Below are 26,436 nucleotides of genomic sequence, written 5' to 3'. Positions count from 1 at the left end.
CTCAAGGACGAGGATTCCTGATCCTATCCTATTTCTGCGCCAAGGGGTCCAGCACTAACATTGCTGCTGGTACTCCCGAATCCATTGACCCGTGCCTATCCCTGTGTCCCCACCTGTCCCCATTCCCCAGACCATTCCCTCCAGCCCTTGACCCCATCCCTGACCCCCACCGAACCAAATCTGGACCATTTTCCCCAAATCTCAACCATTTGCACCCAGATTTGCAGACCTTGGCTGAGGTTTGGGGCCCAGACCTGATGTTTGGGTCCAGGAGCTGAGATTTGGGGCAGAACCAGCTGAGCTTGGGGCCAATGGTCACAAGTGAACCCCGCTGAGATCTGGGGTGCAAAGGGCACTGTTTTAGGCATGAACAGGTGAGATTTGGGTCAAATGCCTAAAGTTGCAATAGAAATGTGAGAGGTGAGGCAATGATGGTGGAGATTGGGGGAAAAATGTCAAGGTTTGTTGACAAGGGCAAAGAGTTGATGGTAAAAGTAGGAATTTTGGGATGTCTGTGAGCCCAGTGTCAGGTGATGGGGCCATCACTGGCATTCTAAATATAATTACTCCAGCACCACCAGTACCAGGAGATTTGGCACAGAAATAGGTGCGGAATCCTCGTCCTTGAGGTTGTTCATGGTCAGCGTCACCGAGCTCTGCCCGTTGTCCCTGGAGATCGTGACCCGGCCCTCGACCGACGGCGTATAATCAGTGCTGCCACCACCATTACTGATATCTGCAAGGTACTCCAGCCCCTGCCCGGGTCTCTGGCGGATCCAGTTCATGGCAACACTGCCGAAATTGAATCCGGACCCTTGGCAGAGGAGGCACAGGGACCCCCCGGGGGGCTGGAGGTCCCCCCTGGACTCCAGCAGGGTCACGGCCGCCCCGAGCCCTGCGGGACAAAGGGGAGATGGGGATGGGGCCAAAGCTCAACCCTTGACCCAAATCCTGACCCTTGGCCCCAAACTGGAACCCTTGGAGTTCATCATCCTCCTCCTACAGGGGTCCCACCCCTTTTTCAATCATGCAATGCCAACTTGGGCACTCTTCACCAATCAGGTTTCCCATCCCCATCTCCCCTTTGTCCCGCAGGGCGGGACCGGGCGGCCGTGACCCTGCTGGAGTCTGGGGGAACATCCAGCCCCCCAGGGGCCCCAGACATTGCTGTGCCCAGGGTCCGGCTTCAGTTTTGGGCATTATGGAATTTACTGGATCCGCCAGAGACCCGGGCAGGCTTTGGAATATGTTGCAGGGATCTACAGCAGTGGTGGCAGAACCTTCTATGCGCCATCGGTCAAGGGCCGGTTCAGGATCTCCAGGGACAACGGGCAGAGCTCGCTGACGCTGACCATGAACAACCTCAAGGACGAGGATTCCGGATCCAATTTCTGTGGGAAAGCTTCATGCTCTGTTTGTGTTCCTAGTGCTGGTTATGTTGATGATGCACGTTATGGTGTCCAGCTCCTGGTTCTGGCACCACTCCCATCATTGAGTCCCAAGAGTTGTGATTTTCATCCCAAATGTCACCCATTGACCCAGCCCTTGACCCTTTGTCCCCATTTGCACCAATGGTCAGCACTGACCAAAAACCCTGCCCTGCTCCTGCCCAAAAACTCAACCATTGGCCCCAAACCTTCACCCCTGAGCTCCAGGTCTGATCTTGCTCTCCAAGAGTTCCCATTTTTGCCTTTTCCAGCTCAGCCAATCAGGGCTCGAGGAGCAGGGGGCGATTTGAGGACAAAGTGGAGATTTGGGGCGAATTTTGGTGCCAACTTACTATGGTTTGGGGCAGAACAAGTAAGGGCTTTGTGGCTTCGTGGTTGGCGTTGCTGGAAATGGGGGAGATCTGGGGGAAAGGGTCAGGAATGCGGTCAAGGGCTGAGATTTGGGGAAGGGTCTGGGGAGTGGGGACAGGAAGGGGTCAGAAATGGTGGTGCCGCCACCGGCAGGGTCAATATCAGCAGCAGCATAAGCACCACATCCATAAGCAGATTTGGCACAGAAATAGGATCCGGAATCCTCGTCTTTGAGGTTGTTCATGGTCAGCGTCACCGAGCTCTGCCCGTTGTCCCTGGAGATCGTGACCTGGCCCTTGACCGATGGCGCGTACCAGGTGCTGCCACTTTTGCTGATATTGGCGACTGGCTCCAGCCCCTGCCCGGGTCTCTGCCGATGCCAGCCCATCCCAAAACTGCCAAAATCTAATCCGGACCCTCGGCAGAGGAGGCGCAGGGATCCCCGTGGGGGCTGGAGGTCCCCCCCGCACTGCAGCAGGGTCACGGCCGTTTCACCATCCCGAAACCTTCACCAGTTTGCCCCAAATTCCCTTTATCTGACCCCAATTCTCCAACAGAGGACTCCAGTATTGTAAAGTGCCTTCAACACAAAAATTAACCCAGATCCACCCATTAATTAATCTGACAGCTCCACCCGACTTTTGCATCGCCACGTGCCCATCTCCCCTTTGTCCCGCAGCGCTCCGGGCGGCCGTGACCCTGCTGGTGCCCGGGGGGGAACTCCAGCCCCCCGGGGGGTCCCTGCGCCTCCTCTGCCAAGGGTCTGGGTTCGATTTTGGCAGTTTTGGGATGGGCTGGCATCGCCAGAGACCTGGGCAGGGGCTGGAGCCAGTCGCCAGAATCAGCAGCAGTGGCAGCACCTACTATGCAGATTCGGTCAGGGGCCGGTTTACGATCTCCAGGGACAACGGGCAGAGCTCGGTGACGCTGACCTTTAACAACCTCAAGGATGAGGATTCCGGATCCTATTTCTGTGCCAAATCTTACAGCACTGGTAGCACTGCTGCTGCTTATACTGACTGTGCCGGTGGTGACATCGCCATTTCTGAGCCCCTCCTGTTCCCAAATCTCAGACCCTTCCTCCAAATCTCAGCCCTTGACCCCATTCTTGACCCTTTGTCCCAGGTCTCCCCCATTTCCAACACCACCAACCACGGAGCCGAAACATGCGAACCGCTTCTGCCCCAAACCAAACTAAGTTGGCACCAAAAATCGCACGAACCTGCCCCAAATCCCCACTTTTGCTCCCTGAAGCAGCAGCCGCTGACACAAATCCTCAACCTTTGTCTCCAAATCGGGACCCTGGGCCTCAAACCCCGACCTTCAGAGCAAAATTTTGGGGAACAAAGAGGAGATTTGGGGTCAGGAGTTGTGGTTTGGGGTCAGCGGGTGAGAATTGGGGCGGAGGCAGAGCAAGGTTGGGATCAATGGTCAAGGGCTGGGTGTGGGCTGGGGGTCTAGGGGAAGGGTCTGGGGAACGGGCACGGAGGGGGACACAGGGATGGGGGTGGGGAAACCATGGGCATCGTCACTACAAGCAGCATGTTCAGGGTAATTATTAGCAGCACACTTGGCGCCGAAATAAATGGCGGAATCCTCGTCCTTGAGGTTGTTCATGGCCAGCGTCACCGAGCTCTGCCCGTTGTCCCTGGAGATCCTGAACCGGCCCTTGACGGAATCCGCGTACCTGGTGACGCCACCACTGCTGGTGATGGTTCCGACCCACTCCAGCCCCTGCCCGGTTATCTGGCAGATCCAGGCAATCCCAAAATTGCCAAAATGGAACCCGGACCCGCGGCACAGCAACGTCAGGGACCCCCCGGGGGGCTGGAGGTGCCCCCCCGCACTCCAGCAGGGTCATGGCCTCCCGGAGCCCTGCGGGACAAAGGGGATATGGGGATGAGGCGATGCAAAAGTCAGGCAGAGCTGTCCAAGTAATTAATGGGTGGAATGGGGCTAATTGCACGGTTTAAGGCACTTTACCATTCAGGATACATCTGTTGGATGTTTGGGGACAAAAAAAGGGAATTTGGGGCAAAACCGGTGAAGGTTTGGGGTTGGGGGAGCAGCCGTGACCCTGCTGGAGTCTGGGGGGGACCTCCAGACCCCCGGGGGGTCCCTGCGCCTCCTCTGCTGAGGGTCCGGGCTCAGTTTTGGGGATTATGCAATGTGCTGGATCCGCCAGAGACGCGGGGAGGGGCTGGAGTGGCTAACGGGGATCCGCAGTGGTGGTTACAACTGGGTATGCGGGTTTAGTCAAGGGTCGGTTCAGGATCTCCAGGGACAACGGGCAGAGCTCGGTGACGCTGACCTTGAACAACCTCAAGGACGAGGATTCCGGATCCTATTTCTGTGCCAAGGCTGCTGGTTCCAGTTGGGGTAATGATGTCTCTGCTCTTGGCCTCTTCCCCTTGTCTGGGTCCCCTCCTGTCCCCAAATCCCAGGCCCTTCCCCCAAATCTCAGCCCTTAACCCCATTCTTGACCCTTTGTGCCAAATCTCATTGATTTCCAACACCACCAACCACTGAGCCAAAACCCCCGACTGGTTCTGCCCCAAACCCAACCGCTTTGGCTACAAAAATCACCCATTTCTTCCCGAAATCCCTACTTTGTGCTCCCAGCCAGAGCTGCTGACACGAATCCTCAACCTTTGTCCCCAAATCGGGACCCTGGGCATCAAACCCCAACCTTCAGAGAAAAGGTTTGGGGCAGAAAGAGGAGATTTTGCATCAGGAGTTGGGGTTTGGGGTCAGCGGGTGAGAACTGGGGCCGAGGAAGAGCAAGGTTGGGATCAATGGTCAAGGGCTGGGTGTGGGCTGGGGGCTTGGGGGAAGGGTCTGGGACACGGGGATGGGGGGGGGGGGAACACGGAGATGGGGACACCTTGGGCATTGTCACTACGACCAGCACTTTCAGCCCAATGAGCACCAGCACCCTTGGCACAGAAATAGGTTGCGGAATCCTCGTCCTTGAGGCTGTTCATGGTCAGCGTCACCGAGCTCTGCCCGTTGTCCCTGGAGATCGTGAACCGGCCCTTGACCGACGGCACATAGCGGGTGTCTCCACCATGGCCCCAGATGCCTGCGAGCCACTCCAACCCCTGCCCGGGTGTCTGGCGAATCCAGTACATGGAGAAACTCCCTAAACTGAACCCGGTCCCTCACAAAAGGAGGCGCAGGGATCCCCTGGGGGGCTGGAGGTCCCCTCTGGACTCCAGCAGGGTCACGGCCTCTTCCCCATCCTCAAACCTTCACCAGTTTTGCCCCAAATTCCGTTTGTCTGGCCCCAATTCTCCAACAGAGGATTCCAGTATTGTAAAGTGCCTTCAACCCAGAAATTAGCCCCAATCCACCCATTAATAAATTCCACAGCTCCACCCGACTTTTGCATAGCCCCGTACCCATCTCCCCTTTGTCCCGCAGGGCTCCGGGCGGCCGTGACCCTGCTGGAGTGCGGGGGGGACATCCAGCAACCCAGGGGGTCCCTGACGTTGCTGTGCCGAGGGTCCGGGTTCAATTTTGGGAGGTATGGATTGTACTGGATCCGCCAGAGACCTGGGCAGGGTTTGCAGGTCGCAGTCATCTACAATACTGGTGGCACCACCTACTACAATCCATCGCTCAAGGGCTGGTTCACGATCTCCAGGGACAACGGGCAGAGCTCGGTGACGCTGACCATGAACAACCTCAAGGATGAGGATTCCGGATCCTATTTCTGCGCCAAGGGTGCTTACAGTTGTTGTGCTGCTTCTGATGCTGATGTTGGTGATGGTGTCCTTACCCCTGTTCCTGTATCCGTTCCCCAGATCATTCCCTCCAACCCCAGACCCCACTCCTGACCCTGTGTCCCAACCCTGCCCTGTTCTGGCCCCAAATCTCAGCTCCTGGCCCCTGATCTCAGCTCCTGGCTCTCCGGATCCTGTTTGTGCGGGAAATCTCCTAGTAGCGGTGGCGCTTATGCTGATGGTTATATTGAGAGTGCCGACCATGGCCCCATCCCCAACCAGCATTAGGAGCAGCACCGTAACCATCAGCATCCTTGGCACAGAAATAGGATCCAGAATCCTCGTCCTTGAGGTTGTTCATGGTAAGCGTCACCGAGCTCTGCCCGTTGTCCTTGAAGATCCTGAACTGACCCTTGAACGATGGCGCGTAGTAGGTGGCACCATTGCTCCAGATCGCTGAGATCCACTCCAGCCCCTGCCCAGGATTCTGGCACATCCAGCCCATCCTAAAACTGCTGAAACTGAACCCAGACCCTCGGCAGAGGAGACTGGAGGTCTCCCCGGACTCCAGCAGGGTCACGGCCACTCCCCGAACCCCAACCCTTCCCCAGTTTAGCCCCAAATTCCCTTTGTCTGGGCTCAAATATTGTACAGAGGTTTCCATAATTGTACAGTACCTTAAACCCTGCAATTAGCCCCAATCGACCCATTTTTACTTTGACAGCTCCACCTGGCTTTTGCATCGCCCCATCCCCATCTCCCCTTTGTCCCGCAGGGCTCCGGGCGGCCGTGACCCTGCTGGAGTGCGGGGGGGACCTCCAGCCCCCCAGGGGTCCCTGACATTGCTCTGCATTGGCTGTGGGTTCACTCTGGCCAATCACGACATGTTCTGGATCCGCCAGAGACCCGGACAGGGGCTGCAGTTGGTCGCCCACATCACCTACAATGGAGGCTACACCATCTACAGTCTGTCGGTGCAGGGCCGGTTCACGATCTCCAGGGACAACGGGCAGAGCTCGGTGACGCTGACCATGAACAACCTCAAGGACGAGGATTCCGGATCCTATTTCTGTGCCAGATGTCATAAATATTCAGGCACTGATTATGTTTTTATTGATGACACCGGCAGAGATCCCACACTCATTATGGGTAACAAATATCTCCAGTCCCCAGCGATCCTTCCCACAAACTCCAGCCCTTCTCAAATCTTGATCATTTCCCCCCAAACTCTACCCCTGCTGCCCCTACTCTAGAATTTCCTGCAATTTTGCCCATTTCACCCCAATCTCCCTCAGCTCCCGGGCCCTGATTGGAGGAGGCCTGAACTGGAGGCCAGGGGTGAAGGTTTGGGGCCAATGGTTGAGTTTTGGGGCAGGAGCAGGGGAGGGTCTGGGGTCAGTGCTGACCATTGGGGCAAATAAGGGAGATTTGGGACAAAGGGTCAAGGGCTGGGGTTCGGGACAAGGGTCTGGGAGTGGGGACAGGGGGGGCTCAGACAGGGGTGGTGCCACCACTGGCACGGTCAATATAAGCAGCAGCCGCACCACCACCAGCACCACTGTCTTTGGCACCGAAATAGGTGGCGGAATCCTCATCCTTGAGGTTGTTCATGGCCAGCGTCACCGAGCTCTGCCCGTTGTCCCTGGAGATCCTGAACCGGCCCTTGACTGACGGCGTGTGGTAGGTGCTGGAACCAGAAGGGCTGCTGATCCCCGCGAGCCACTCCAGCCCCTGCCCGGGTCTCTGGCGGATCCATTGCATGGGAAAACTGCTGAAACTGAACCCGGACCCTCGGCAGAGGAGGCGCAGGGAACCCCCGGGGGGCTGGAGTTCCCCCCCGCACTCCAGCAGGGTCACGGCCGTCCGGAGCCCTGCGGGACAAAGGGGAGAAGTGTGCAGAGCTTTGTGGACAGCTGATTGGCTGTTAAAGGTCACGTCGACACAATGCCGCTGGTTAAGCTTGAAGGGGAAAAGTACAGGAGCCAGCAGCCAGTGTCCAATGACAGGCAAGGACATTGTGCCCTTGGTGCAACGGCAGGATGGGGGAGAGCATCTTTGGCAGGAATACGAAGAGAAGTTTAAATAAAATATCCACAAGAATGCAGAAGGAAGCGCAGTTGGCTGATGAGTAACCGACCAATGGTGAGCTCGCCTTTGCAATATGCATGAGCCTCATTAACACCAATATAAAGATCTGTGCCTATTAATAAATTTTGAGATTTGCTGATCACTAATATCGCATGCCGCATTTCTCCCGCCCACCCCAACAGAGATGGGGACGGCCAAAGCTCAACCCTTGACCCCAAAGTCCCAGCTATTGTCCCCAGGTTCTGACAATTTGTCCTTCTCCTCCTGCTCCTGGTCACCCTCCCAGGTGGGTCTCATCCCTTTTTCCAGCTGGCTACACCCACTTAGGGCCCACAGCCAATCAGGTTTCTCATCCCCATCTCCCCTTTTTCCCGCAGGGCTCCGGGTGGCTGTGACCCTGCTGGAGTGCGGGAGGCACCTCCAGCCCCCTGGGGGGTCCCTGCGCCTCCTCTGCTGAGGGTCCGGGTTCAGTTTTGGGAGTTAACCCATGTACTGGGTCCACCAGAGACCCGGGCAGGGGCTGGAATGGCTCGCGAGCATCTACAGCAATGGTGGGACCACCTACTACGCGCCATCGGTCATGGGCCGGTTCACGATCTCCAGGGACAACGGGCAGAGCTCGGTGACGCTGACCATGAACAACCTCAAGGATGAGGATTCCGGATCCTATTTCTCTGCCAAGGGTGCTGATGCTTATACCTGGAATGCTGCTGCTTATGTTGAAGACCCCAGTGGTGGATCCACGCAGCCATCTCAGTTTCCCCAGCTGTCCTCAAACCCCCAACAATTCCCCCAATCCTCAGCCCCTGGCCCATCCCCTCCCGGGGGTCTCTGTCCCAATCCCCACCGGGCCGGGGCTGTGGGGACCCCTCTGGAGCCGTTTGGTTTCCCACCATCGCTCTCCTCACCGGGCCGTGGCCATGGGGAGGTGCCGGCGGCTCACGGCCCCGGCAGCACACACAAAACTCGATGGTGAAGCTCACCGTGAGAGGTTTGTGCCCAATCACAGAAAGCAAGGGCAGATTGACATGATGGGGCTGGATCTGGGACATCCTCGTCAGTTTTGGGGAAATTGGTTGGGACGTGGAGCCCAGAGCTGAGGTTTGGGGCCAAGAGCTGAGATTGGTGCAGAAGCAGTTCAGAGCTGGGACACAGGGACAGAAATGGGGTCAGGGGCTGGGGATTGGGGGAAGGGTCTTGGGAACGGGGACAGGGGGGGACACAGGGACAGCGATGGGGACAATACCAGAGGCGTCACTAGCAGCAGCATTGTTATAATAACCCTTGGCACAGAAATAGGATTCCGGAATCCTCGTCCTTGAGGTTGTTCATGGTCAGCGTCACCGAGCTCTGCCCGTTGTCCCTGGAGATCGTGAACCGGCCCTTGACCGACGGCATATAGAAGGTGAAACCACCAGTGTTATCGATCCCTGTGAGGCACTCCAGCCCCTGCCCAGGCCTCTGTCGAGCCCAGCTCATGGACTGACGCCCGAAATTGAACCCAGATGCGCGGCACAGCAAAGTCAGGCACCCCCCGCAGGGCTGGAGGTCCCCCCCGCACTTCAGCAGGGTCACGGCCACCCGGAGCCCTGCGGGACAAAGGGGAGACGGGGATGGGGAAAAAAATCAAGAAAAATGTTGATTCTTGCATGCAGACCCTGACATTGGCCACAAATTCTGACCCTTGGACCTCCCCATCCTCCTCCTGCAGAACCTGCTGGCCCTCCCAGGTGGATCCCACACCCTTTTTCTGGAATGGCAGCTCCCACTTTGACCGCACTGCCAATCCATCCCCTCATCCCCATCTCCCCTTTGTCCCGCAGGGGTCCGGGCGGCCGTGACCCCTCTGGAGTCCGGGAGGGACCTCCAGCCCCCCGGGGGGTCCCTGCGCCTCCTCTGCCGAGGGTCCGGCTTTAGTTTTGGCAGTTCTGACATGCACTGGATCTGCCAGAGCCCCAGGCAGGGACTGCAATTCCTGGCAGGGATCAGCAGTGGTGGCAGCACCAAATACTCACCGTTGGTGCAGGGTCGGTTCAGGATCTCCAAGGACAATGGGCAGAGCTCGGTGACGCTGATCATGAACAACCTCAAGGACGAGGATTCTGGATCCTATTTCTTTGCCAAACATTTTGGTGCTTGGGCTGGTGATGGTGCTGATGGTTTTGGCCTCCATCCGACCCCCATGGCTGGGACCCCACCTTTGCTCCTCCCCAGGTCATCCCTTCAAATCTCCACCCCTTTCTCTATTCTTCAGGGTTTGTTCTCATTCACCAAAACTGTGTGTCCAAATTCACACAATTCACACAATTCACAGAATTCACAGGTTGGAAGAGACTTTCAAGACCATTGGGTCCTACCCAGCCCCAACTCCTCAACCATGGCATCCAGTGCCACCTCCAGGCTTTGTTGAATCCACCAAGGGTCGGTGACTACACTCCCTTCCCAGGCAAACCAATCCAATCACTTTTGACTCTTTTAATGAAAAACTTTTTCCTGATTTCCAACCTAAATTTCCCCCAGGTCCTGCCCAACCTGAGGGGCCGGAGCTGGGCACAGCCCTGGAGGTGTCGCCTCACCTGTGCCAGGTAAGGGGGCAAAATGACCTTCCTGGCCACGCCGCTCCTTCGGGCCAAGAATTGGGGCAAGGAGCTGAGATTTGGGGCCAAAACTGCACCAGGTTGGGACAGAGGGTCAGGAGTGTGGTCTGGGGTTAAAGTTTGGGGAGATGGGGGTCCCCAATAGCTGCTCAATAGCATCAACACTATAACCACCACCACCATTAGCATCAGGACGTTTGGCAGAGAAATAGGATCCGGAATCCTCGTCCTTGAGGTTGTTCATGGTCAGCGTCACCGAACTCTGCCCGTTGTCCCTGGAGATCGTGACCTGGCCCTTGACTGATGGAGCATATCAGGTGCTGCCACTAGGGTTGATCTCTCCAATGTACTCCAGCCCCTGCCCGGGTCTCTGGCGCACCCAGAACAGGGTGAAACTTCCAAAACCGAACCCGGACCCTCAGCAGTGGAGGTGCAGGGAACCCCCGGGGGGCTGGAGGTCCCCCCCGCACTCCAGCAGGGTCACGGCCGCCCGGAGGCCTGCGGGACAAAGGGGAGATGGGGATTAGGGAATGAATCCCCCCAAATATTAATTCTTGCATGCAGATCCTGATGTTGGCCCCAAATTGGGACCCTTGAACCTCACCATCCTCCTCCTGCAACAGTCATCCCAGGTGGATCCCACACCCATCTTCTGAATGGCGACGCCCACTTTGGGTCCATAACCAATCCAGCTCCCCATCCCTATCTCCCCTTTTTCCCACAGGGCTCCAGGCAGCCGTGACCTTGCTGGAGTGTTGGGGGGACCTCAAGCCCCCCGGGGGGTCCCTGCACCTCCTCTGCCGAGGGTCTGGGTTCGATTATGGGAGTTATAAAATGTTCTGGGTTTGCCAGAGACCCGGGAGGGGGCTGGAATTCGTCGCAGGGATCAACAACACTGGTGGCATCACCTGGTACGTAGATTCAGTCAAGGGTCTGTTCAGGATCTCCAGGGAAAACGGGCAGAGCTCGGTGACGCTGACCATGAACAACCTCAAGGACGAGGATTCCGGGTCCTATTTCTGTGGGAAATGTGCTTACACTGGTGTTTGCAGTTCTGATGCTTGTGCGATTGACGTGCCGGGCTTGGCCCCATCCCCGACCAGCATTGCAGGAGCATCCGGGCGTAGGACGGTCAGGACAGACGGATGGACACGAGAGATCTCTGCAGCCAGGTTGTGGCATTTGGGGTTTATTGCAAAGGACGAACTGCAGGGCCCTGCTGGGAGCTGCCAGGCACAGCTGGAGCAGGGCTGAGAGAAGAGAGGGGAGAGGGGATGAGAGGGTGAGAGAGTAAGAGAGTAAAAAAGGTAAATGAGCAAAAGGGTGACAGAATAGAAAGGGTAAGAGAGTGAAAGAGTCAGTGAATAAAATGGTAAGAGTGTAAAAGAGTAAGAACATAAAACTGTAAGTGAATAAAAGGGTAAGAGAGTGAGGTTCCCACCACAATACAATAAATCTTCTTCTCTGTAGAATATTCTAATTCTCACTAACCAATCTGGTCCAATATACAAACCCTACAGCATTTACATACAGCCTATAAGAATCGTTTCATTACCATACTCTATTACATTTTAAACCCTAAAAACTCCTCTTTGGGCCCCTTCTGCCAAGCCTAAGACCTGCTCTTTGGAAACCCTAAAAACTCCTTTTTGGACTAACTTTAAACGCTAAAATCTCCTTTTTGGAGTAACTTTAAACCCTAAAAACTCCTCTTCGGGCCCTTCTGCCAAGCTGTGAGGTCTGCTCTGACCCTTGGAGCTGTCTGCAGGCAGAGGGTGTTGTTCCCTCAAAAGGGGATCACCTTCAGCCGGCCACGCCATTGTTTTCCAGTTGTTCAGTCACTGAGGGATCTCAAAGCTTCCTTTCATTTCAATCTCGCTGATGGTTTCCATATTCTCAAAATCTTTTGCCAGGCAATCACATTCATAAGGCTTTCCTGTTTCATCTTCCCCAACCAGCATCAGCATAAGCACCGTGACCATCGGTGTCCTTGGCACAGAAATAGGATCTGGAATCCTCGTCCTTGAGGTTGTTCATGGCCAGCGTTACCGAGCTCTGCCCATTGTCCCAGGAGATCATGAACCGACCCTTCACTGATGGTGCGTAGTCGGTGCTGCCACTGCTGTGGATACTTGCGAGCCACTCCAGCCCCTGCCCGGGTCTCTGCCAATACCAGCCCATGCCAAAATTGCCAAAACTGAAGCCGGACCCTCGGCAGAGGAGGCGCAGGGACCCCCCAGGGGGCTGGAGGTGCCCCCCGCACTGCAGCAGGTTCACGGCCGCTCCCCCATCCCTAAACCTTCACTGGTTTTGCCCCAGAATCCTTTTTTCTTGCCTCAAATGTCCAGCAGAGGTTTCCTGTATTGAAAAGTTCCAGAAACCCTGCAATGAGCCCCAATCCACCTATTAATTAATTGGACACCTCAGCCTGACTTTTGCATCCCCCCATCCACATCTCCCCTTTGTCCCGCAGGGCTCGGGCCGGCCCTGACCCTGCTGGAGTGCGGGGGGGACCTCCAGCCCCCCGGGGGTTCCCTGCACCTCCTCTGCCGAGGGGCCGGTTTCAGTTTCGGGAGTGTTGACATCTTCTGGATCCGCCAGAGCCACGAGCAGGGGCTGCAATTACTGGCAGGGATCAGCAGCGGTGGCAGCACCAAGTACTCGCCGTTGGTGCAGGGTTGGCTCAGGATCTCCAGGGACAATGGGCAGCGCTCGCTGACGCTGACCATGAACAACCTCAAGGACGAGGATTCTGGATCCTATTTCTGTGCCAAACATTTTGGTGCTTGGGCTGGTTATGGTGCTGATGGTTTTGGCCTCCATCCGACCCCCATGGCTGGGACCCAACCTTTGCTCCTCCCCAGGTCGTCCCTTCAAATCTCCACCCCTTACTCAATTCTTCAGGGTTTGTTCTCGTTCTCCAAAACTGTGTGTCCAAATTCACAGAATTCACACAATTCACACAATTCACACAATTCACACAATTCACAGAATTCACAGGTTGGAAGAGACCTTCAAGGCCATTGGGTCCTACCCAGCCCCAACTCCTCAACCATGGCACCCAGTGCCACCTCCAGGCTTTGTTGAATCCACCAAGGGTCGGTGACTCCACTCCCTTCCCGGGCAAACCAATCCAATCACTTTTGACTCTTTTAATGAAAAACTTTTTCCTGATTTCCAACCTAAATTTCCCCCAGGTCCTGCCCAACCTGAGGGGCCGGAGCTGGGCACAGCCCTGGAGGTGTCGCCTCACCTGTGCCAGGTAAGGGGGCAGAATGACCTTCCTGTCCATGCTGCTCCTTGGGGCCAAGAATTGGGGCCAGGAGCTGAGATTTGGGGCCAGAGCAGGACAAGGTTGGGACAAAGGGTCAGGAGTGCGGTCTGGGGTTGGGGTTTGGGGAGATGGGGGTCTCCAACAGCTGCTCAATAGCATCAACACTATAACCACCACCATTAGCATCAGGACGTTTGGCACAGAAATAGGATCCAGAATCCTCGTCCTTGAGGTTGTTCATGGTCAGCATCACCGATCTCTGCGCATTGTCCCTGGAGATCGTGACCCGGCCCTTGACCGATGGCGCGTACCAGGTGCTGCCACCCGAGTTGATCTCTCCAATATATGCCAGCCCCTGCCCGGGTCTCTGGCGGATCCAGAACAGGGTGACACTGCCGAAACTGAACCCGGACCCTGGGCACAGCAACGTCAGGGACCCCCTCGAGGGCTGGAGGTCCCCCCCGCACTCCAGCAGGGTCACGGCCGCCCGGAGCCCATCCCCAAAACTTCACCAGTTTTGCCCCAAATTCCCTTTGTCTGGCCCCAAATCTCCAACAGAGATTTCCTGTATGGAAAAATGCCTTAAACCCTGCAATTAGCCCCAGTGCACCCATTAATAATTGGACACCTCTGCCTGACTTTTGCATCGCCCCATCCCCATCTCCCCTTTCTCCTGCAGGGCTCCGGGCGGCCGTGACCCTGCTGGAGTGCGGGGGGGACCTCCAACCCCCAGGGGGGTCCCTGCGCCTACTCTGCCGAGGGTCTGGGTTCGATTTTGGCAGTTTCGGGATGGGCTGGTATAGGCAGAGACCTGGGCAGGGGCTGGAGTTTGTGGCGAGTGTCACCAGTGATGGCGCCACTCCCAGATACGCGCCGTCATTCAAGGGCCGGTTCAGGATCTCCAGGGACAACGGGCAGAGCTCGGTGACGCTGACCATGAACAACCTGAAGGACGAGGATTCTGCCATTTATTTCTGTGTCAAACTTTGCAATGGTTACGCTGGCAATGCTATTGACGCCGGTTTTGGCGTCACGTCTGGTAGTGACCATGATGGTTTAAAAATGTTTCCAATCCCAGAGATCCTTCCTCCAAATCCCAGCCATGTTTCTAAAATCTTGACCATTTCCCCCAAACTCCGCCATCACTTCCCCAATTCCCAATTTCCCCCCAATTTTCCCCATTCCTCCCCAATCTCCCCCAGTTCCCCTCCGTCCCAGTGTGGAACGGCGATCGTTCCAGGGCCCTTTGCACACAAAGCTTTTTGTGCAGCCGGCGCTCTGCCGCAGCGCCCAGAGGCTGAGCTGCCCTCTGCCAAACACAGATGTTCACAATGACCAAAACCAGGAACATTCTGTTTCCTTTCCTGCCCCGACCAGGCCCGGGCAGCTGCCGGGGAGGAAGTGGGGGGAGGCTGCGGAGCCCCAAAATCGCAGCGTCTGCTCCTCCCTCCCTCCCTCCCTCGTTCCCACCTGGGGCTTCACTTCTCCCTCAGCAACCTCGGTGTCTGGGGCTGCTCCTTGGGGCTGGGCTGGAATCCTCTCTGGGAGCTCTGGACGTGGTGACGATGCTGGTGGTGGCCCCAAATCCTCATCCCTGGCTCCCCAAATGTCCCAAAATCCCCAAATCCTGCCCCAAATCCCAACCCTTGACCCCATTCTTGACCTTCCTCTGCAGTCTCCACCATCTGTGCCCCAAGTTTTGACCTTATCCCAGTTTTGCCCATTTCACCCAATCTCCCCCAGCTCCCAGGACCTGATTGGAGGAGGCCTGAACTGGAGGCCAGGGGTAAAGGTTTGGGGCCAATGGTTGAGTTTTGGGGCAGGAGCAGGGGAGGGTTTGGGGTCAGTGCTGACCATTGGGGCAAATGGGGACAAAGGCTCAAGGGATGGGTCAATGGGTGAGGTTTGGGAGAGTGGTGTGAGGGTTGGGGACTTCTGGGGACGCAACAACAAAGGCTGGCCTGAAACCAGCACCAATATCATAAGCTTCGTAATTACAACCAGCAAAATAACATGTCGCGCAGAAATAGGTGGCGGAATCCTCGTCCTTGAGGTTGTTCATGGTCAGCGTCACCGAGCTCTGCCCGTTGTCACTGGAGATCGTGAACCGGCCCTGCACCGATGGGGCATATCTGGGGCTGCCACCAGTACTGGTGATCCCTGCGAGCCACTCTAGCCCCTGCCCGGGTCTCTGGCAGGCCCACTGCATGCCGAAATTTCCAAAATCGAACCTGGACCCTCGGCAGAGGAGGCGCAGGGAAACCCCGGGGGGCTGGAGGTCCCCCCCGCACTCCAGCAGGGTCACGGATGCCCGGAGCCCTGCGGGACAACGGGGAGATGATGGAAACGACAAATCTGATTGGTCCAGAACAAGAAAAGGGGCATGGCTTGCAGAAAAAAAGGTCAGGACCCACGTGAGACGGCAGCCAGGATGAGGATGTGGTGGCAGAAGTGTCAAAATTTGGGGCCAAGAGTCAGGATTTGGGTCAAGGGTTGAGCTTTGGCCTCATCCCCCTCTCCCCTTTGTCCCGCAGGGCTCCGGGCGGCCGTGACCCTGCTGGAGTGCGGGGGGACCTCCAGCCCCCAGGGGGGTCCCTGACGTTGCTCTGCATCGGCTTTGGGTTGACTCTGGCCAATCACGACTTGTTCTGGGTGCGCCAGAGACCCGGGCAGGGGCTGGAGTTTGTCGCCCACATCACCTACAATGGAGGCTACACCATCTACAGTCCATCGGTGCAGGGTCGGTTCACGATCTCTAGGGACAACGGGCAGAGCTCGGCGACGCTGACCATGAACAACCTCAAGGACGAGGATTCAGGATCCTATTTCTGTGCCAGACGTCACAAGTATTGGGGAGCTGGTTATGTTTTTATTGATGATGCTCTCAGCGATCCCATGCCCTTGATGGTCACCAAATGTCTCCAATCGCCACAGATTCTTCCCCAAAATCCCAGCCATTCTCCTCAAATCTTGGCTATATTCCCCCAAACTCTGCCCCTGTTGCCGCAGCCCTGGTGTTTCCCCAATTTTGCCCATTTCACTCAAATCTCCCCCAGCTCCCTGAACTCTGATTGGCTGATCGAGCACAGTCAGAAATGGGAACTCTTGGAGAGCAAGGCCTGAACTGGGGGACGTGTTTGAATGTTTGGGGCCAATGGTTGAGTTTTGGGATAGGAGCAGGGGAGGGTTTGGGGTCAGTGCTGACCATTGGGGCAAATGGGGGAGATTTGGGACAAAGGGTCAAGGGCTGAGGTTTGGAGGAAGGGTGTGGGTCTGGGGGACAAGAGGGGCTCTGATGGGGTGGTGCCACCACCAGAATGGTCAATATAAGCAGCAGCATCAGCGCTACCAGTATTGTAAGATTTGGCAGAGAAATAGGTGGCAGAATCCTCGTCCTTGAGGTTGTTCATGGTCAGCGTCAGCGAGCTCTGCCCGTTGTCCCTGGAGATCGTGAACCGGCCCTTGACCCGATGGCGCATAGTAGGCGCTGCCACTGCTGCTGATACTTGCGACTGCTTCCAGCCCCTGACCAGGCCTCTGGCGATGCCAGCCCATCCAAAAACAGCCAAAATCAAACCCGGACCCTCGGCAGAGGAGGCGCAGGGACCCCCCGGGGGGCTGGAGGTCCCCCCCGCACTTCAGCAGGGTCACGGCCACCCGGAGCCCTGCGGGACAAAGGGCAGATGGGGATGAGGGAAAAAATCCACCCAAAATGTTGATTCCTGCAAGCAGATCCTGATATTGGCCCCAAATTTTGGCACTTTCTCCTCCTCCGGATCCTGCTGCCCCTCCCAGGTGGGTCGAGGCCTTTTTTTGGATCTGGTCACCCCCAGCCCAGCCTGTGCCCGGATCCGGCTCCTCATCCCCATCTCCCTTTTTTCCCGCAGGGCTCCGAACGGCCGTGACCCTGCTGGAGTGCGGGGGGGACCTCCAGCCCCCCGGGGGGTCCCTGTGCCTCCTCTGCCGAGGGTCCGGGTTCAGTTTCGGGAGTGTTGCCATGCAATGGCTCCGACAGAGACCCGGGCAGGGGGTGGAGTGGGTGGGGAGCATCAGGAGCGATGGTTCCGGCACCAAGCTCACGCCATCATTCAAGGATCGCTTCAGGATCTCCAGGGAAAACGGGCAGAGCTCGATGACGCTGACCATGAACAACCTCAAGGACGACGAGTCGGCCTTTTTTTTGTGTGCCAAAGGATCTGGCCCTGGTGTTTGGAATGCTGCTGCTGGTTTTCTTTTCAGCCTCGTCCGTGTCTCCATTCCCCAGACCCTTCCCTCCAACCCCTGACCACATTCCTGACCCTTTGTCCCAAGGCTGCCCTGCTCTGGCCCCAAATCTCAGCTCTGGCCCCAAATAAGGGCCGGTTTCACCCTGACCTCTGCCTCATCCCAAAAATCCCAACCATTTTTGCCAACTGGACCCGTTCTGCCCCAAAATCTCAGCGGTGGAACTGAGTCACAGCCACAGACCCAAATCTGGCCCATTTTCCCCAAATCTTGATCATTTGCGCCCAGGTTTGTGGATGTTGGTTTAAACTTGGAGCCCAGAGCTGAGGTTTGCGGCCAAGAGCTGAGATTGGGGCAGAACCAGCTCAGAGCTGGAACAAGAGGACAGGAGTGGAGGAAGTGTCTGGGAAATGGGGACGGGGGGGACCCGATGATGGGATCAGATGGATCAAGAGGAGCACCAGCACTGCAAAAATCATTATCAATGTTTTTGGCACAGAAAATAGGATCCGGAATCCTCGTCCTTGAGGTTGTTCACGGTCAGCGTCACCGAGCTCTGCCTGTTGTCCCTGGAGATCGTGAACCGGCCCTTGACAGATGGCACGTACCAGGTGCAGGATCCATCCCTCCTGATCCACTCGACGAATTCCAGCCCATGCCCAGGTCACTGGCACACCCACTGCATGGCAAAACTGCCGAAACTGAACCTGGACCCTCAGCAGAGGAGGCGCAGGGAACACCCGGGGGGCTGGAGGTCCCCCCCGCGCTCCAGCAGGGTCACGCCCCCCGGAGCCCTGCGGGACAAGGGGGAGATGGGGATGAGGCCAAAGCTCAACCCTTGCCCAAAATTCTGACTCTTAGCCCAAATTGGGACCCTTGGAGTTCACCATCCTCTTCCCAGGTGGCTTCCGCCCCATTTTCAAGCATGCCAGACCAAGTTTGGCACTCTTCACCAATCAGGTTTCTCATTCCCATCTCCCCTTTGTCCCGCAGGGCTCCGGGCGGCCGTGACCCTGCTGGAGTGCCGGGGGGTCCTCCAGCCCCCCGGGGGGTCCCTGACGTTGCTGTGCCGAAGGTCCGGGTTTGATTTTGGGAGTTATGGAATGTACTGGATCCGCCAGAGACCCGGGCAGGGTTTGTAATACGTCGCAGGGATCTACAACACGGGTGGCACCACCTACTACGCGCCATCTGTCAAGGGCCGGTTCACGATCTCCAGGGACAACGGGCAGAGCTCGGTGATGCTGTCCATGAACAACCTCAAGGCCGAGGATTCCGCCACCTATTTCTGTGCCAAATCTGATGCAGGTTATGCTGATAATCCTGGTGGTAGTGACGCTGCCATCCCCATCCGCGTGTCCCCCCCCATCCCCGTTCCCCAGACCCTTCCCCCAAACCCCCAGCCCACACCCAGCCCTTGACCATTGATCCCAACCTTGCTCTGCCTCGGCCCCAGTTTTCACCCGCTGACCTCAAACCACAACTCCTGACCCCAAATCTCTACTCTGTACCCAAAACTTTGTATTAAAAAGGGCAATTTCAGACCAAGGGTCAAGATATTGGTAAACTTTGTGGCAAGAAGTGGAGAATTTGGGGAAGACCACACCAGGGTTGGGACAGAGTCAGGAATGGGCAAAAGTGTTTGGGTTTTGGGGAAGGGTCTTGGATTTGGGAGCCGGTCGGGACATGGCCACGGGGTCCGGACCAAAACCATCCACACCAGCACCAGTACCCCAATTGTTATAAGCAGATTTCCCGCAGAAATAGGATCCGGAATCCTCGTCCTTGAGGTTGTTCATGGTCAGCGTCACCGAGCTCTGCCCATTGTCCCTGGAGATCATGACCCGGCCCTTGACCGATGGCGCGTACCAGGCGCCGCCACCAGTGTTGATCCCTGCGAGCTACTCCAGCCCCTTCCCGGGTCTCTGGCACACCCAGTACAGGGTGGAACCCCCGAAATCAATACTGGACCCTGGGCAGAGGAGGCGCAGGGCACCCCCGGGGGGCTGGAGGTCCCCCCTGCACTCCAGCAGGGTCACAGCCGCCCGGAGCCCTGCGGGACAAAGGGGAGATGGGGATGAGGCGATGCAAAAGCCAGGTATAGGTGTCCAATTATTTAATGGGTGGATTGGGACTGATTGCAAGGTTTAAGGCACTTTACCATTCAGGGTACCTCTGTTGGAGATTTAGGGACAAACAAAGGGAATTGGGGGAAAAACCAGTGAAGGGTATGGGATGGGGGAGCGGCCGTGACCCTGCTGGAGTGCGGGGGGGACCTCCAGTCCCCCGGGGGGTCTATGCGTCTCCTCTGCCGAGCGTCCAGGTTCAATTTTGGGAGTTTTGGAATGTTCTGGATCCATCAGAGACCCGGGCAGGGGCTGGAGTGGGTCGCAGGGATCTACAGCAATGGTGGTTACACCGAGTACACGGGTTCAGTCAAGGGCCGTTTCAGGATCTCCAGGGACAACGGGAAGAACTCGGTGACGCTGAACATGAACAACCTCAAGGACGAGGATTCCGGATCCTATTTCTGCGCCAAGGCTGCTGGTGCCAGGTGGGGTAATGATGTCTCTGCCCTTGGCCTCTTCCCCTTGACTGGGTCCCGTCCTGTCCCAAAATCCCAGGCTCCTCCCCCAAATCTCAGTCCTTGACCACATTCTTGACCCTTTGCCCTAGATCTCCCCCGGTTCCAACACCACCAACGAGGAAGCAAAAAAAAAAAATGCCCAATTGGGTTCTGCCCCAAATCCCCACTTGTGCTCCCTGTAGCAGCAGCCTCTGACATGAATCCTCAACCTTTGTCCCCAAATCGGGACCCTGGGCCCAAAACCCCGACCTTCAGAGCAAAGTTTGGGGAATAAAGTGGAGATTTGGGGGCAGGAGTTGTGGTTTGCGGTCAGCGGGTGAGAATTGGGGCGGAGGCAGAGCAAGGTTGGGATCAATGGTCAAGGGCTGGGTGTGGGCTGGGGGTTTGGGGGAAGGGTCTAGGCAACGGGGACAAGGGGGGGGACACGGGGATGGGGACAGCTTGGGCATTGTCAATAAAACCACCACCACCACCATCACCATAATCAGATTTGGCACAGAAATAGGATCCGGTATCCTCGTCCTTGAGGTTGTTCATGGTCAGTGTCACCGAGCTCTGCCCGTTGTCCCTGGAGATCCTGAACCGACCATTGGCTGATGGCACGTACTCGGTGTAAGAACCACGGCGGCTGATGCCCGCGACCCATTCCAGCCCCTGCCCGAGTCTCTGGCAGACCCAGTTCATGGCAAAACTCCCCAAATAGAACCCCGGCCCTCGGCAGAGGAGGCGCAGGGACACCCCCGGGGGACTGGAGGTCCCCCACGCACTCCAGCAGGGTCACGGCCACCCGGAGCCCTGCGGGACAAAGCGGAGATGATGGAAACAAGAAATCTGATTGGTCCAGAAGGGGAAAAGGGGCATGACTTACAGAAAAAAGGGGCAGGACCCACATGAGAGGGCAGCCAGGAGGACGATATGGTGGCAGAAGTGTCAAAATTCGTGGCCAAAAGTCAGGGTTTGGGTCAAGGGTTGAGCTTTGGCCTCATCCCAATCTCTCCTTTGTCCCGCAGGGCTCCGGGCGGCCGTGACCCTGCTGGAGTGTGGGGGGGACCTCCAGCCTCCCAGGGGGTCCCTGCACCTGCTCTGCCGAGCGCCTGGGAACGATTTTGGGATTATTGTGATGGCCTGGATCCGCCAGAGACCCGGGCAGGCGCTGGAGTTCATTGCAGATATCAGCACCACTGGCAGCATCAGCTATGCGGATTCGGTCAAGGGCCGGTTCACGATCTCCAAGGACAACGGGCAGAGCTCGCTGACGCTGACCATGAACAACCTCAAGGACGAGGATTCCGGATCCTATTTCTGTGCCAAATATGTTTATACTCCTGATGGTACTTATGGTGTTGCTTCTATTGACGTGCCGGGCTTGGCCCCATTCCCCATCCAGCACTGCAGGAGCATCAGGGCATATGATGGTCGGGACAGATGGACAGATACGAGAGATCTCTGCAGCCAGGTTGTGGCATTTAGGGTTTATTACAAAGGATGACCTGCAGGGCCTTGCTGGGAGCTGCCAGGCACAGCTGGAGCAGGGCTGAGAGAAGAGAGGGGAGAGCGGGAGAGAGGGTAAGAGAGTAAGAGAGTAAAAAAGGTAAATGAGTAAAAGGGTGACAGAATAGAAAGGGTAAGATAGTGAAAAAGTCAGTGAATAAAATGGTAAGAGTGTAAAAGGGTAAGAACATAAAACTGTAAGAGAATAAAAGGGTAAGAGAGTGAGGTTCCCACCACAATACAATAAATCTTCTTCTCTGTAGAATATTCTAATTCTCACCAACCAATCTAGTACAATATACAAACCCTACAGCATTTACATACAGCCTATAAGAATCGTTTCATTACCATACTCTATTACATTTTAAACCCTAAAAACTCCTCTTTGGGCCCCTTCTGCCAAGCCTTCGACCTCCTCCTTGGAAACCCTAAAAGCTCCTTTTTGGAGTAATTTTAAACCCTAAAAACTCCTTTTTGTACTAACTTTAAACCCTAAAATCTCCTTTTTGGAGTAACTTTAAACCCTAAAAACTCCTCTTTCCCACTTCTGCCAAGCTGTGTGGTCTGCTCTGACCCTTGGAGCTGTCTGCAGGCAGAGGGTGTTGTTCCATCAAAATGGGATCACCTTCAGCCGGCCACGCCGTTGTTTTCCAGTTGGGAATTTTGGCATGCAGTGGGCCCGCCAGAGACCCGGGCAGGGGCTGGAGTGGCTCGCAGGGATCATCAGTACTGGTGGCAGCCCCAGATATGCCCCATCTTTTGAGGGCCAGTTCACGATCTCCAGGGACAACGGGCAGAGCTCGGTGATGCTGACCATGAACAACCTCAAGGACGAGGATTCCGGATCCTATTTCTGCATGAAATGCGATTTCGCTAATTGTAATTATGAAGGTTATTGTATTTATGTTTGTTTCAGCCCTGCCTTTGTTGTCGGGTCCCCAAATGTCCCCAGCCCTAAGACCCTTCCCCCAAACCTCACCCATTGACCCAGCCCTTGACCCTTTCTCCCCATTTGCACCCATGGTCAGCACTGATCCCCAATCCAAACTGGTTCTGCCCCCAAACTCAACCATTGGCCCCAAACCTTCACCCCTGACTTCCGATTGGCCTCCTCCCAATGAGGACCCTGGGAGCTGCCGGAGATTTAGGTGAAATGGGAAAAATTGGGGAAAGTGGGCAGTTGGGGCAGCAGGGGCAGAGTTGGGGGAAAATGGCCGAGATTGATGAAAAGGGCTGGAATTTCGTGGGGAGATCAGAGGACTCTGGGACATGTGGGAACAAAGTGGAGGGATTTGGGACCAAGATCAGAACCAGCAAGAAATGCCACACCAACAGTACCATCACTATTGGCAAAACCACCATCAACGCATTTGGCACAGAAATAGGATCCGGAATCCTCGTTCTTGAGGTTGGTCATGGTCAGGGACATGGAGCTCTGCCTGTTGTCCCTGGAGATCGTGACCCGGCCCTTGAACGCTGGCGCGTAGGCGATGCTGCCACAATTGTCCTTAATCACTGCAACAAATTCCAGCCCCTGCCCGGTTCTCCGGTGCACCCAGAACATGGAGAAACTCCCGAAATTTAACCCAGACCCTCGACAGAGAAGGCGCTGGGACCCTCCGGGGGGCTGGAGGTCCCCCCCGCACTCCAGCAGGGTCACGGCCGCCCTGTGCCCTGCGGGACAAAGGGGAGATGGGGATGGGGCGATGCAAAAGTCAGGCTGAGGTGTCCAATTAATTAATGGGTGGATTGGGGCTAATTGCAGGGTTTAAAGAACTTTTGCATACCGGAAACCTCTGTTGGATATTTGAGGCCAGACAAAGGGAATTTGGGGCAAAACTGGGGGAATGTTTGGGGATGGGGGAGTGGCCGTGACCCTGCTGGAGTGCGGGGGGGACCTCCAGCCCCCCGGGGGGTCCCTGCGCCTCCTCTGTCGAGGGTCCGGGTTCAGTTTCGGCAGATCTGACATGCTCTGCAACCGCCAGAGACCCGGGCAGGGGCTGGAATGGGTCGCATGGATCAGGAGCGATGGTTCCAGCACCATCTACAGGCCGTCGGTGCAGGGCCAGTTCACGATCTCCAGGGACAATGGGCAGAGCTCGGTGACGCTGACCATGAACAACCTCAAGGACGAGGATTCCGGATCCCATTTCTGTGCCAAAGCTGCTGGTGCTGCTTGGGCTGCTGCTGCTACTTACATTGACCGTGCTGGTGGTGGCAGCGCCCTTGCCTGAGCCTGTCTTGTCCCCAAATCTCAGAACCTTTACCCAAATCTCAGCCCTTGACCCCATTCCTGAGCCTTTGTCCCAGATCTCCCCCATTTCCACCAACACCAACCACGGAGCCTAATCCCCCAAACTGATTCTGCACCAACCTACTTTGTGCTCCCTGCAGCAGCAGCCACTGACCGAATCCTACACCTTTGTCCCCATATTGGGACCCTGGGTCCCAAACCTTGACGTTCAGGGCAAAATTGTGGGGCACAAAGAGGAGATTTGGGGTCAGGAGTTGTGGTTTGGGGTCAGCGGGTGAGAATTTGGGCCGAGGCAGAGCAAGGTTGGGATCGATGGTCGAGGGCTGGGTGTGGGCAGGGGGTTTGGGGGAAGGGTCTGGGGAACAGGGACGGAAGGGGATAAGGGGATGGGGATGGGGACAGCATGGACATCGTCACTACGAGCACCATGTTCAGGGAAATTATTAGCAGCACACTTGGCGCAGAAATAAACGGCGGAATCCTCGTCCTTGAGGTTGTTCATGGTCAGCGTCACCGAGCTCTGCCCGTTGTCCCTGGAGATCGTGAACCGGCCCTTGACCGAAGGCGTGTAGAAAGTGTTGGCACTATTGTAGTAGATGCCTGCGACGTATTCCAAAGCCTGCCCGGGTCTCTGGCGGATCCAGTACATTCCATAATCCCTTAAACTGAACCCAGACCCTCGGCAGATGAGGCGCAGGGACCCCCTGGGGGGCTGGAGGTCCCCCCCGCACTCCAGCAGGGTCACGGCCGCCCGGAGCCCTGCGGGACAAAGGGGAGATAGGGATGAGGCCAGAGCTCAACCCTTGACCCAAATCCTGACTCTGGGCCCCAGATTGGGACCCTTGGAGTTCATCATCCTCCTCCCAGGTGAGTCCCGTCCCTTTTTACAGCTGACACTGCCACCCATTCATGCCCTCAGCCAATCAGGTTTCTCATCCCCATCACCCCTTTGTCCCGCAGGGCTCCGGGCGGCCGTGACCCTGCTGGAATGCGGGGGAGACCTCCTGCCCCACGGGGGATCCCTGACATTGCTGTGCCTAGGGTCCGGGTTCAGTTTTGGGAGTGTTGCCATGAGCTGGGTCCCACAGAGACCCGGGCAGGGGCTGGAGTTCGTCGCCTACATCTTCAGCGGTGGCAGCACCTGGTACGCCGATTCGGTCAAGGGCTGGTTCATGATCGCCAGGGACAACGGGCAGAGTCTGTTGACACTGGCCATGACCAACCTCAAGGTCAAGGATTCCGCTCTTTATTTCTGTGCCGAAAATTGGGATGATTGTTGTGCTCCTGCTGCTGGTGAGGATATTGATTGTGGTGATGTTGGTCATGGTGGTTTTGGCCCTGCTCCCATTTGGACTCCCCCCTGTCCTCAAACCCAGACCTTTACTTCAAAACCTCAGCCCTTGACACTTGTGATTATCGGCCCGAGAATCCCTCTGGGGCAACCCCAAATCTGCAACCCTGTCCCCAAACCCAAGCTGCGGGCATTAAATCTTGAGAATTCAGCGCAAAAATTGGCACCAAGGGTGAAGGGGTGGGGCCGAGAATTGGGAGTTTGGGGGAGAATGGGGGAGATTTGGGAAAGAGCCAGTTCAGGGCTGGGACACGGGGACAGGAGTGGCGTCAGGGGCTGTGGATTGGGGGAAGGGTCTGGGGAACGGGGACTGTGGGGACATAGCAATGGGTGCGGGGTCAATACAATAGGCACCAGTATAAGCAGCACAGCCAGCAGCACTCTTGGCACAGAAATAGGAGGCGGAATCCTCGTCCTTGAGGTTGTTCATGGTCAGCGTCACCAAGCTCTGCCCGTTGTCCCTGGAGATCGTGAACCGGCCCTGCACTGATGGCGCGTAGCCGGTGCTACGACCATTGTAGCTGATACTGGTGATGTATTCCAGCCCCTGCCCGGGTCTCTGGCGCATCCAGCCCATTGCAACACTCCCAAAACTGAACCCGGACCCTCGGCAGAGGAGGCGCAGGGACCCCCCGGGGGGCTGGAGGTCCGCCTGCACTCCAGCAGGGTCACGGCCGCCCGGAGCCCTGTGGGACAAAGGGGAGATGGGGATGTCGGAAGAAGGAGACCCAGACACCAGTTGGTTCATCCAAGTCCAATTTATTGATCGAATACGGCGGGTTAAATATAGTTCTTAATAAGCTTCATACATATTGCAAAAGTTGAGCTCAGGATTGGTTAGTTACATATCAGCAACTACACCTACTTCTACATTCTTTTGCTTGTTCTTCTGTTACATTCTGCAGATATTCAGGACTAATCTCACCTCCCTTTCCTCATGTTGCAGCAAGGTCATCCGGCATTCTTGCCTGTCAGCAGTCACGGAATCAGAGACTGCTGACCTCACTCTTTCAGCTTAACCAGTGGCATTATGTCAGTATGGCCTT

General features: G+C 56.5%; 1 gene segment (V, D, J or C); it reads right to left on the bottom strand.

The window, feature by feature from the left end:
• Positions 1-315: 315 nt before the first annotated feature.
• On the bottom strand, positions 316-24,793 carry LOC128933568 (Ig heavy chain V region 6.96-like; the record flags this gene model as incomplete). The annotated part of the segment is given in 2 exon segments: positions 316-338; positions 24,460-24,793. Coding segments are annotated over 2 exon segments (357 nt in total), but the record flags the coding sequence as incomplete, so codon positions are not given.
• Between the last annotated feature and the right edge of the window lie 1,643 nt (positions 24,794-26,436).

The sequence above is a fragment of the Melozone crissalis genome, unplaced genomic scaffold (assembly GCF_028551555.1).
Source record: "Melozone crissalis strain CALT ecotype California unplaced genomic scaffold, PUWL_Pcris_2 ptg000011l_1, whole genome shotgun sequence".
Classification (NCBI taxonomy): domain Eukaryota; kingdom Metazoa; phylum Chordata; class Aves; order Passeriformes; family Passerellidae; genus Melozone; species Melozone crissalis.
Note: the sequence above shows the minus strand (reverse complement) of the source record. Positions and strands in the feature narration are given on the sequence as shown.